This window comes from Aotus nancymaae, unplaced genomic scaffold, assembly GCF_030222135.1.
Source record: "Aotus nancymaae isolate 86718 unplaced genomic scaffold, 86718_ANA_hifiasm-v0.15.2.pri h1tg000016l, whole genome shotgun sequence".
Taxonomy (NCBI): domain Eukaryota; kingdom Metazoa; phylum Chordata; class Mammalia; order Primates; family Aotidae; genus Aotus; species Aotus nancymaae.
Window position 1 is genome coordinate 69,746,384 of NW_026988428.1, and position 12,267 is coordinate 69,758,650.

Genomic DNA, 12,267 nt, shown 5'->3' on the forward strand with positions numbered 1-12,267 from the left:
GTGACCTTAACGCTCCGCCGGCGCCAGTTTCAAACAGCGGAACAAACTGAAAGCTCCGGTGCCAGACCCCACCCCCGGCCCCGGCCCAGGACCCCCTCCCTTCCCGGGATCCCCCGGGGTTCCCACCCCGCCCGCACCGCCGGGGACCCGGCCGGTCCGGTGCGAGTCCCCGTCCGGGGTCTGGGCTCGGCCTCCAGGTTGGAGGGGCCCGGAGCCCGCCTTCGGAGCCACGGCCCAACGGCAGCGGCGACTGCAGTCTGGAGGTGAGCGGGATGCAGGAATGGAGTCCCAGGCCTGGCCTGGGCACAGGCGGGGAGCAAGGCCTCCGGGTGCGGAGGTCAGGGCGTCTAGCGGCAGGGCACGGGCCACGAGTGGAGGTTTGGGCCACACGGGAAGAAGGTCTGAGCCAGGGTGCAAGTTTTTTCTGCATCCAACCTCCTGGCCTTGGCCTTCTCACTACTTAAAGCGCCCCTTGGCCTTCCCTGAAGTCTGACCTCTGCACCCTGCCCACAGCCTTGGGAGGGCTGGGGTGACCTACTTTCTTACTTAGGCCGACTGTGGCTGAGATGAAGACTGAGCTTGTACTATATTGAGTCAAAGACCAACCTGCGTACACACTCCCCTGCTCCCAGGCTCTCTCACCACTAAGCAACACTGCCTCCATCTTACCCTTTGGCCAGGGCCCTTCTCCTGGTTCTTGAGAATGTAGCAAGATTTCCCCGCTCGGGATGGGGATGGGTCAGAGGAGCCACTCTGGAAGTTTCCCGGGCAAGAAAGTGTCAGCAATAATAGTAAGAGTTGGTCAGGAAGTAGAAGAGAAACTTAAGACTTAGATATTCTGTGGAACAAGAACAGTATCTACTGATAGATGTGGGGAGAGAGGGAGGCCTGGAAAGATATGAGGTGAAAGTAAAACAGATTTGAAGGTAGAGGTGTGGAGGGCCTGTGAACTCTATGCAGACGGCAAATGTCAAAAAAGTGCAGTTGCTTTTCAGGGAGACAACAAGTGTCCTAAAAAAGAGACAGCCAAGGCCGGGCGCGGTGGTTCAGGCCTGTAATCCCAGCACTTTGGGAGGCCGAGGCAGGCAGATCACAAAGTCAGGAGATCGAACCCATCCTGGCCAACATGGTGAAACCCCATCTCTACTAAAAAATACAAAAATTAGCTGGGCATGGTGGCGTGCGCCTGTGGTCCCAGCTGCTTGGGAGGCTGAGGCAGAAGAATTCCTTGAACCCGGAGGTGGAGGTTGCAGTGAGCCAAGATCGCACCACTGCACTTCAGCCTGGCGCCTGGCAACACAGCAAAACTCTGTCTCAAAAAAAAAAAAAAAAAAAAAAAGAGAGAGAGAGACAGCCAATTCCTCTGTCTCCCAAAGTTCCATGAAATAGAATTATACAAGCTTGCTTAATAGTAGAATATTCCATGTATCTATTAAAATCAGCAAAGGGCCGGGCATGGTAGCTCACACCTGTAATGCCAGCACTTTGGGAGGCCCAGGTGGGCAGAAGTTTGAGGTCAGGAGTTTGAGACCAGCCTGACCAACATAGTGAAACCCCATCTCTACTAAAAGTACAAAATTAGCCAGGCATGGTGGTGCACACCTGTAATCCCAGCTACTTGGGAGGCTGAGGCAGGAGAATCACTTGAACCCAGGAAGATGGAGGTTGCAGTGAGCCAAGATCGTGCCATTGCACTCCAACCTGGGCAGCAAGAGCAAAACAACATCTCAAAAAAATTTTAAAAATCGGGCTGGGTGTGGTGGCTCACACCTGTAGTCTCAGCTCCTTGGGAGGCTGAGGTGGGTAGATCGCCTGAGGTCAGGAGTTCTAGACCAGCCTGGCCAACATGGCGAAACACCATCTCTACTAAAAATACAAAAATTAGCTGGACATGGTGGTGGGCACCTGTAATCCCAGCTACTCAGGAGGCTGAGGCAGGAGAATCGCTTGAACCCGGGAGGCGGAGGTTGCAGTGAGCCGAGATGTCATCACTGCACTGCAGGCTTTGCAACAGAGCAAGACTCTATCTCAAAAAAAAATTAAAAAGAAAGGCTGGGTACAGTGGCTCACACCTGTAATCCCAGCACTTTGGGAGGCTAAGGTGGGTGGATCACCTGAGGAGTTCAAGACCAACCTGGCCAACGTGGTGAAACCCCGTGTCTACTAAAAAATAATTAGCCGGCATGTTGGTGTACGCCTGTAATCGCAGCTACTCAGGAGGCTGAGGCAGGAGAATCACTTGAACCTGGGAGGCAGGCAGAGGTGTCAGTGAGCTGAGATCGCGCCATTAAATTCCAGCCTGGCTGACAAGAGCAAAACTCTGTCTCAAAAAAAAAAAAAATTGAACAAAAGGCTTAAAAAAAAAAAAGGCTACACTGTTAGCATTTCAGAACCACCTTAGTGTATTGATGATAGCACATTCTGGTAGTAAGGAGGCAAGGATTATAGTCTTAGTTCTAGAAAAGAAATTAATGAAGTGGCATGCTTAGGAAGTTAAAATATATGTAGCCATGTGCAAGTACTAAAATGCCACTGGATAAATATAGTACAAATTGTAAAAGAAAACATATTCTTTTAAAATTCGAGCAAGTATAATAGCCTGGGAAATAAATGTCACCCTCTAGAGTTGTTCAGTGCGCAAGCTGCACAACTTTACGTGGGCCTTGAGTAGAGGTTTCCATTTTATGTGAGGTCTTGTAAACTAGAGATGATTTTTCCAGTGGTGTGGCAATAGTACAGTGTGCCTTTCTTCCCTGATTCTGTTGCACTGGTCCTATTTACAATGTAACACAAAAATTAAAAGGCCTGGCTGGGTGCGTGGCTCATGCCTGTACCCAGCACTTTGGAAGGCTGAGCTGGGTGGATCACCTGAGGTCAGGAGTTTCAGACCAGCCTGAGCAACATGGTGAAACCCTGTCTCTACTAAAAATAAAAAATTAGCCAGGCATGGTGGTGGGTGCCTGTAATCCCAGCTACTTGGGAGGCTGAGGCATGAGACTCATTTGAACCCAGGAGGTGGAGGTTGCAATGAGCTGAGATTGTGCCATTGCACTCCAGCCTGGGTGACAAAGGCAGACTCTGTCTCAAAAAAAAAAAAAAAAAAAAAAAAAAAAATTAAAAGACTTTATCTTAGAATGGATTATGGGATCAGAGTTTTGTCAGGACTCCTAATTACCATATGCTCTCTATTCTAGCATCTTCCATTGCTGTCTGTACAGTCATTGCAAGTTATCTATTTATATTATAGTAGGCTTCTGTCTGCTGTAATTTTATTTGAATTGCTTCTGTCTGCTGTAATTTTAGCAATTTTTATCTCATTATCTGAGGTCTTTACAAAAGTCCATGGAGTGTTCACCTCTGCCTTTGAGCTCATGTTCCTGGTCATAGGAAGAGGAGCACCTTTCTCTTAAAGAACCTCTTCTCAGCCTAAAAAATCTCTGACATCTTGCTGCTCTTTGCATTTTCCAGGGTCCACACTTGTGATTCTCAATGGAGAGTGAAAACACAGATTCATAATGAAAACCAGCCCCCGTCGGCCATTGATTCTCAAAAGACGGCGGCTGCCCCTTCCTGTTCAAAATGGCCCAAGTGAAACATCAGAGGAGGAACCTAAGAGATCCCCTGCCCAACAGGAGCCTAGTCAAGCACAGGCCTCAAAGGAAGTGGCAGAGTCCAGCTCTTGCAAGTTTCCAGCTGGGATCAAGATTATCAACCACCCCACCATGCCCAACACCCAAGTAGTGGCCATCCCCAACAATGCCAATATCCACAGCATCATCACGGCACTGACTGCCAAGGGAAAAGAGAGTGGCAGTAGTGGGCCCAACAAATTCATCCTTATCAGCTGTGGGGGAGCCCCAACTCAGCCTCCAAGACTCCAGCCTCAAATCCAAACCAGCTGTGATGCCAAAAGGACAGAAGTGACCATGGAGACCTTGGGACCAAAACCTGCAACTACGGATATAAATCTTCCTAGACCACCTGGAGCCCTTTGTGGGCAGAAACAGGAGAGCTGTGGTATGTGGTCTTCCAGGCAAAGGGGTGAGGGAGCCCAGACTTTCCTCTCTAGTGGCAAGGTCTGTAGTCTGTCTTGATGCTTGCAACTGTCAGGCATCTGGCTGAGCATGGTGGCTCACGCCTGTAATCCCAGCACTTTGGGAGGCCAAAGCGGGTGGATCACTTGAGGTCAGTAGCTCGAGACTAGCCTGGTCAGCATGGTGAAACCCGTCTCTACTAAAAATACAAGAAAATTAGCCTAGGGTGGTGGCGTACACCTGTATTCCCAGCTACTCTCGGGGCTGAGGCAGGAGAATTGCCTCACTATGTTACCCAGGCCAGGAAGATGAGGCTGCAGTGAGCTGAGATCCCACCACTGCACTCAAGCCTGGGTGACAGAGCAAGACTCTGTCTCAAAAAAATCAAAAACAAAACAATCAGGCATCTAGCCTGAGCCAATGAAAGTGTTGTCTTCATCCTGAAAGCTTGACCCAGCTCCTTTGGGCACTGTTGAAAGGGTTCCAATTATAATTTAGCATTTCTATTGCTTTCTTTATGTTGGAAAAGGATTTATTATTTCTGTTTATCCTTTCCATTGACCCAAAAGAAAGTAAAAATCCTTTTCCTTTCTTTAAAAAAACTCTTGGCCTAGTGAGGTGGCTCATGCCTATAATCCCAGCACTTTGGGAGGTCAAGGCAGGTGGATCACCCGAGGTTAGGAATTTGAGACCAGCCTGGCCAATATGGTGAAACTCTGTCTCTACTAAAAATATAAAACATTAACTGGGCATGGTGGCAGGTGTCTATAATCCCAGCTACTCGGGAGGCTGAGGCAGGAAAATCGCTTGAACCCAGAAGGCGGAGATTGCAGTGAGCCGAGATTGTACCGTTGCACTCCAGCCTGGGTAACAAGAGCGAAACTCCGTCTCAAAAAAAAAAAAAAAAAACTTTTCTATTAAAAAAAAAGTTGTTATTCTTTTTTTATTTATTTATTTTTTTTTTTTTTTGAGACGGAGTTTCGCTCTTGTTACCCAGGCTGGAGTGCAATGGCACGATCTCGGCTCACCGCAACCTCCATCTCCTGGGTTCAGACAATTCTCCTGCCTCAGCCTCCTGAGTAGCTGGGATTACAGGCACGCGCCACTATGCCCAGCTAATTTTTTGTATTTTTAGTAGAGACGGGGTTTCACCATGTTGACCAGGATGGTCTTGATCTCTTGACGTCGTGATCCACCCGCTTCGGCCTCCCAAAGTGCTGGGATTACAGGCTTGAGCCACCGCGCCCGGCTATTCTTTTTTTATTAAGAAGGGGTCTCAAAAAATAAAGAAAGAAGGGGTCTCACTATGTTGCCCAGGCTGGTCTCGAACTCCTGAGCTCAATGGAGCCAACCACATAGATCTCTAAAAGTGCTGGGATTAGAGGCATGAGCCACAGTGCCCGATCTCATTTTCCTTCTTCTTCCTTTTTTTTTTTTTTTCTTGAAACAGAGTTTTGCTCTTGTTGCCCAGGCTGGAGTACAATGGAGCAATCTCAGCTCACTGCAATCTCTACCTCCCAGGTTCAAGTGATTCTCCTACCTCAGCCTCCCGAGTAGCTGGGACTTAGGTGCCCACCACCATGCCCGGCTAATTTTTTGTATTTTTAGTAGAGACAGGGTTTCACCATGTTGTCCAGACTGGTCTTGAACTCCTGACCTCAGGTGGTCCACCCACCTCGGCCTCCCAAAGTGCTGGGATTACAGGCGTGAGCCACTGCACCCAGCCTGCTAGCCACCAATTCTGATGGGCATACGGGGCATCTGATGAGGCAGCTAAGTGGGGTGTTGGATTATTTTCCCTCTAGCAGGTGGTGAGGCAGCAGGCTGCACTATCAACAATAGCCTCTCCAACATCCAGTGGCTTCGAAACATGAATTCTGATGGACTGGGCTCCTGCAGCATCAAGCAAGAGATGGAGGAAAAGGAGAATTGTCACCTGGAGCAGAGACAGGTTAAGGTGAACTGTTCTGTCCCTCACTAAAGAAATCAGAACCAGTGCAGGGAATTCCTAGGAAGGAAAATGGATCAAGTGGCCTGATGGACCAGAATTTCCAAGTTCTGGTATTAGCTCTCCACTTCATGCTATTCTGTATAACTTTTGAGCTACTCTTCTGCCTGGGATCTTTTCTTCTCAGTCTGTGAAATTTCCTTGAGGGCAGATTCTCTTGGTCACTGTATTCCAACCAGCACTGAGTTTAGTATTCTGCCCTTAGTAGGTATTCAGGAAATGATTAAGAGGTCTTCACTTTGGGAATCCACTTGGACTTTAGAGGTGCCTCCCAACAGTATGAATTGAATATAATATAATAAGGTAATTTTATTAGAAGATATAATATTAATAGCAGATAAAGTTGTATATATATAGTTGTGTGTATGTGTGTGTGTGTGTGTGTGTATATATATATATTTTTTATGTGTATATATATTTTTTGAGACAGGGTCTTGCTCTGTTGCCCAGGCTGGAGTACAATGGTGCAATCGCGACTCTCTGCAACCTCAACCTCCCGAGCTTCCCACCTCAGTTTTCTGAGTAGCTGAGACTCAGGTGCATATCACATGCCCACCTAATTTTTGTATTTTTTGTAGAGATGGGATTGCTCCATGTTGCCCAGGCTGATTTCAAACTCCTGGGCTCTAGTGATCCACCTGCCTCAGCTTCCCAAAGTGCTAGGATTACAGGTATGGCCTAGACATGAATTTTAAATACTTCCCCAGCAGTCAAAATTGATCTAACCTAATTGTGTAGTCTGGGTTGGTTGGTTTGTTTTTTCCATAGTTACCAATATAACACATCTAGATTCTATTGTATATATCTGTTAATCATACATTCAACAGTCGTTATTTTCTTTTTTCCTCAACTTTTATTTTAGGTTCGGAGGTACATGTGCAGGTTTGTTACATGGGTATATTGTGTGTCACTGGGGTTTGGTGTACAAATGATTTTGTCACCCAGGTAGTGAGCACCTGCTAGGTACCTGCTAGGTAGTTTTTCTACCTTCCCACCCTCCACCTCCTCCCACCCTCGACCCTCAAGTAGGCCCTGGTGTCTGTTGTTCCCTTCTTTGTGTCCATGAGTGCTCAGTGTTTAGCTCCTACTTATAAGTGAGAACATGCAGTGTTTGGTTTTCTGTTCCTGCATTAAATAGCGTAGGATAATATTCTCCAGCTCAACAATCTTTAAAAGTTAAAATTTGGCCAGGAACTGTTGCTCACGGCTGTAATACCTGCACTTTGGGAGGCTGAGGCAGACAGATCACCTGACATTGGGAGTTCAAGACCAGCCTGACCAATACAGAGAAACCCCATCTCTACTAAAAATACAAAATTAGCCAGGCATGGTGGGGCATGCCTGTAATCCCAGCTACTCAGGAGGCTGAGGCAGGAGAATTGCTTAAGCCCAGGAGGCAGAGGTTGCGGTGAGCCGAGATTGTGCCATTGCACACCAGCCTGGCGAACAAGCAAAACTCTGTCTCCAAAAAAAAAAAAAAAAAAAAAAAAGTGAAAATGTATTAATTGTGCTGTGTACATAAAATTGTATGCTTTAGAAAGTTATATCTCAATTTTTAAAAATGTAAATGGGACCAGGCACAGTGGCTCACAACTGTAATCCCATTACTGTAGGAAGCCAAGGTAGGCAGATTACTTGAGCCTGGGAGTTCTAGGCCATCCTGGGCAACAGAGCAAAACCCTGTCTCTCGTAAAAATACTGAAAAAAAAAAAAAAAAAAAAAAAAAACCCAGCCAGTCACAGTGGCTTATGCCTGGCCAAGATGGTAAAACCCCATCTCTACTAATAATATAAAAAAAAATTAGCCAGGTATGGTGGCAGGTACCTATAATCCCAGCTATCTGGAAGGCTGAGGCAGGAGAATCACTTGAACCCGGGAGGCAGAGGTTATAGTGAGCTGAGATCACACCATTACGCTCCAGCCTGGGCAACAAAAGTGAAACTCAGTCTCAAAAACAAACAAACAAAAAAAACTTAGCCAGGCATGGTGGTGTACTCCTGTAGTCCCAGCTTCTTGGAGGCTGAGACAGGAGGATCACCTGAGCCTGGGAAGTCAAGGCTGCAATGAGCCATCTGGCCACTGCCCTCTATCCTAGGTGACAGAGTGAGACCCTGTCTCAAAAAAGAAAAAAAAAATGTGAATGATCAGATGTTTGCCTAAAACTTAGCTAACTGTATGTTTTACAGACTCACTGTCTGACTCATACTCTTGGGAATGTTTCTCTCATACAAACATTGAAATGAGATGGGCCGGATGCAGTGGCTCACACCTGTAATCCCAGCACTTTGGGAGGCTGAGGCGGGCAGATCACTTGCGGTCGGGAGTTCGAGACCAGCCTGACCAACATGGTGAAACCCCATCTCTACTGAAAATACAAAATTAGCCGGGTATGGTGGTGCATGTTTGTAATCCCAGCTACTGGGGAGGCTGAGGCAGGAGAATTGCTTGAACCTGGGAGGCAGAGGTTGTGGTAAGCCAAGATCACACCACTGCACTCCAGCCTGGGCAACAAGAGCGAAACTCCATCTCTATAAAAGAAAAGAAGAAAAAGAAATTAGATGGGTTTATTCACAACACATCAGGAATGAAAATGAGACTAAGACCTAGGTTTCTTGACCCACAAGTCTGAAAAATGGGCATGGTGTTAGTGTAACATCAATGCTTTGAGGATCAAAGTACATACTCAAACTCTCATGAGAAATTTCAACAGGAAGGGACTGGATTTTCTCCAAATTCAACAAAATGAATAATGACAGAACCAGTTTCTTATTGGCTAGGGTCTAGGCTACTAGGCTAGATCATCTCCAAGATCCTTCCCAACCCTAAAATTTTATTCTATGAAACAGTGTTCTAAGATGAGTTTGTTTCTAGTACAGTCCTATGGAATTAAGGTTTCTCTAGGAGATGTTCTTCAATAGTTTGGGTTGGGGATAGTTCTCATGAACTCTGTCATGTCATTCACTTTTTCATAACCCTCAGGTTGAGGAGCCTTCGAGACCATCAACGTCCTGGCAGAACTCTGTGTCTGAGCGGCCACCTTATTCTTACATGGCCATGATACAATTTGCCATCAACAGCACTGAGAGGAAGCGCATGACCTTGAAAGACATCTATACTTGGATTGAGGACCACTTTCCCTATTTTAAACACATTGCCAAGCCAGGCTGGAAGGTAATATGTCCCAATGCAACCAAAATCAAGGTCAATCCGGCCTGACAGTCTGTCTCCAGTGCTGTGCTGCAGTTTGTATCTGGGACAGCAGTTAAGTGCAAAGGATGCTAGAACGATAAACACAAATGCATCTTTTGGGCTGTGACTCAATCATTGAATTCAGGCAAAATCATTAAAAAGGGCTCTTTACCCACTTCATCTGTTACTACCTAAAGTTCATGGAGAGTCTTCAATGTAACACTCAAGCCCACTTTTTGCTACACTCAACAGCAGTCCTAGATACCAGCAGCTAGAGTGGTGAAGTCGTTTTATGAAAACGATTGTTTTCATTCATGCCTGTAATTCAAACACTTTGGAGGCCAAGGCGGGCGGATCACCTGAGGTCGGGCGTTCAAGACCAGCCTGACCAACATAGTGAAACCCTGTCTTTAAAAAAAATAAAATAAAAATAAAATGTAAAAACGAAAAAGAATGCTGTCTGTGAGCCTCATGACCCAAGATGTCACCTCCTATAGCATCACATACCATTTCTAGTGGGCAGGGGTTTTCCTTTCACTTCATCCATGGAAACACAGATGCCTGGGAGTCAGCGTAGCTCACGCAGTTGGTCAGTGTCAGAGCCACAAATGAGGTCTTCTGATGGGTGCTCAATTCCAAGCGAAGTGTGCTTTGTTTTCCTCATGGTAGAACTTTCTTTTTTTTTTTTTTTTTTTTTGAGACGGAGTCTCTCTGTCACCCAAGCTGGAGTGCAATGGCACGATATCAGGTCACTGCAACCTCCACCTTCCAAGTTCAAGCGATTCTCCTGCCTCAGCCTCCTGAGTAGCTGGGACTACAGGCATGCACCACCACGCCCGGCTAATTTTTTTGTATTTTTAGTAGAGATGGGTTTTCACCATGTTGGTCAGGCTGGTCTCGAACTCCCAACCTCAAATGAATCACCCACCTCACCTCCCAAAGTGCTGAGATTACAGGCATGAGCCACCACACCTGGCCCCTCATGATAGAACTCTTAACTTCACTCCCTTACATCAGCTTACTTTCCTAGTTTTTTGTTTTTTGTTTTGAGACAGGGTATCACTCTGTTGCCTTTTGGCTCATTCTCACTGCAGCCTCAGCCTCCTGGGCTCAAGTTCTTCCCTCCTCAGCCTCCCAAGTAGCTGAGATAACAAGTGCACCACCACAGTTGGCTAACTTTTTTTTGTTGTTGTTGAGAGGCAGTTGCCCAGGCTGGTTACTATGTTGCCCAGGCTGCTCTGAACTAGTCTCAAGTACTCCTGCCTTGGCATCCCAATGCACTGTGACCACACCCAGCCTTAATTTCCTAGTTTCTTTTTTTGCTGCTTTGTTTGAGACAGGGCCTCACTCTGTCACCCAGGCTGGAGTGCAGTAGCATGATCTCAGCTCACTGCAACCTCTGCCTCCCAGGTTCAAGTGATTCTCCTGCCTCAGCCTCCTGAGTAGCTAGGATTACATGTGTGCACCACCAAGCCCAGCTAATTATATTTTTGGTAGAGGGGATTTTGATATATTTTTGCCAGGTCTCACTCTGCTTTTCTAGCTTCTGACAGCTATCTAGGTCTTTTTTTTTTTTTTTTTTTTTTTGGAGATGGAGTTTCGCTCTTGTTACCCAGGCTGGAGTGCAATGGCGCGATCTCGGCTCACCACAACCTCTGCCTTCTGGGTTCAGGCAATTCTCCTGCCTCAGCCTCCTGAGTAGCTGGGATTACAGGCACACGCCACCATGCCCAGCTACTTTTTTGTATTTTTAGTAGAGACGGGATTTCACCACGTTGACCAGGATGGTCTCGATCTCTTGACCTCGTGATCCACCCGCCTTGGCCTCCCAAAGTGCTGGGATTACAGGCGTGAGCCACCGCGCCGGGCCCAATATCCAGGTCTTTTCTTTACCACAATGTGAGGTTGTTGTCAGTCTTTATTCCCATAGAATAGGTGGGTTTATGGGCTGAGGGTGATAGCTCTGTGGTGTGGATTGTCAGCAGAGTTGCCAAGAGGCAGGGCTGCAAAGACACCAGACGAAGCCTATGCTGAGCACAGTGGGAGGGGCCTGAGGCTGGTTTCCCCCTGTGTTTGAAGAGTGATGTTTCTGAATCTAAAGTAGTCTAAAGTAGCTGATGACCAGTTTTCTTGCTGTTCTTCCAGAACTCCATCCGCCACAACCTTTCCCTGCATGACATGTTCGTCCGGGAGACGTCCGCCAATGGCAAGGTCTCCTTTTGGACCATTCACCCCAGTGCCAACCGCTACTTGACATTAGACCAGGTGTTTAAGGTGAGTGCCCTGCTTTCCTCTAAATAGGGCCTAAGTTGGAGGTCATCATAGCCATCTTAAAAGGCAACAAGTTCTCCTAGTGATGCTTTCATTTGATCAGAGGAGAGTTAGAAGCCAGCCAGCCAAGTAGTGACTTGCACAAAACCTGCTGAATTAAGTACAGTTGACAAATACCAAATGACACATCTTTGTGCCAAACCAGAGCAAAGAGAGGGCTGTCCTGATCCAACAGAGAGGGCTTCCAAGGGCAGTGTTTTCCTAACTTCCCTGTGAATGAGAATTGCCTGGGACATTGTTAAAACACAGCTTCCCACACCCTTCTCTTGTGGCTCTTGATTGAGTGCTTCTGGGATGGGCCCAGGAATTTGGATTTTTAGCAAGCATCTCAGGTGATTCTTACAAGAAAGTCTGGGAAAGCTTGCTCTAAAAAAGCCCTTCCTTAGGCTGGAGATCAGAAGCTGAGCTACCAGAACATCTTTTCAGAAAGAAGCTATTTTGGTATTTCAGAGTGTCCATAAGGCTGCTGGTAGCTGTAATCATTCTCTTGGGAGGGACAGTTGTCCGGGGTGTCAGGAATAGGTGTTTTTCCCACTCTGGTCAGTTGACCATATTGGTGGTAACTTCATCTCATTTCTCTCCCACAATGCCTGGCCGCCACCAGCCACTGGACCCAGGATCTCCACAATTGCCCGAGCACTTGGAATCAGTAAGGTTCTTTCCCTCTGGCTCCGGGCTTGGCCTTGTTTTCCTTTCACTGCTCAG

General features: G+C 47.0%; 1 protein-coding gene across 7 annotated transcripts in view; it reads left to right on the forward strand.

The window, feature by feature from the left end:
- The first annotated feature begins 8 nt into the window (after positions 1-8).
- The window catches only part of FOXM1 (forkhead box M1), a 19,686-nt gene continuing 7,427 nt past the window's right edge, over positions 9-12,267 (forward strand). For 2 of the 7 annotated variants that reach the window (XM_012452593.2, XM_012452594.2), the window contains exons 1-6: positions 9-263; positions 3,469-4,017; positions 5,840-5,991; positions 9,022-9,213; positions 11,377-11,505; positions 12,167-12,211. In XM_012452593.2, the coding sequence (XP_012308016.2) occupies positions 3,516-4,017; positions 5,840-5,991; positions 9,022-9,213; positions 11,377-11,505; positions 12,167-12,211 (1,020 nt within the window). In that variant the 5' untranslated portion in view covers positions 9-263; positions 3,469-3,515. The remainder of the gene's footprint in view (positions 264-3,468; positions 4,018-5,839; positions 5,992-9,021; positions 9,214-11,376; positions 11,506-12,166; positions 12,212-12,267) is intronic. The other 5 variants (XM_012452595.2, XM_012452596.2, XM_012452597.2 and 2 more) reach the window with 4 other exon arrangements.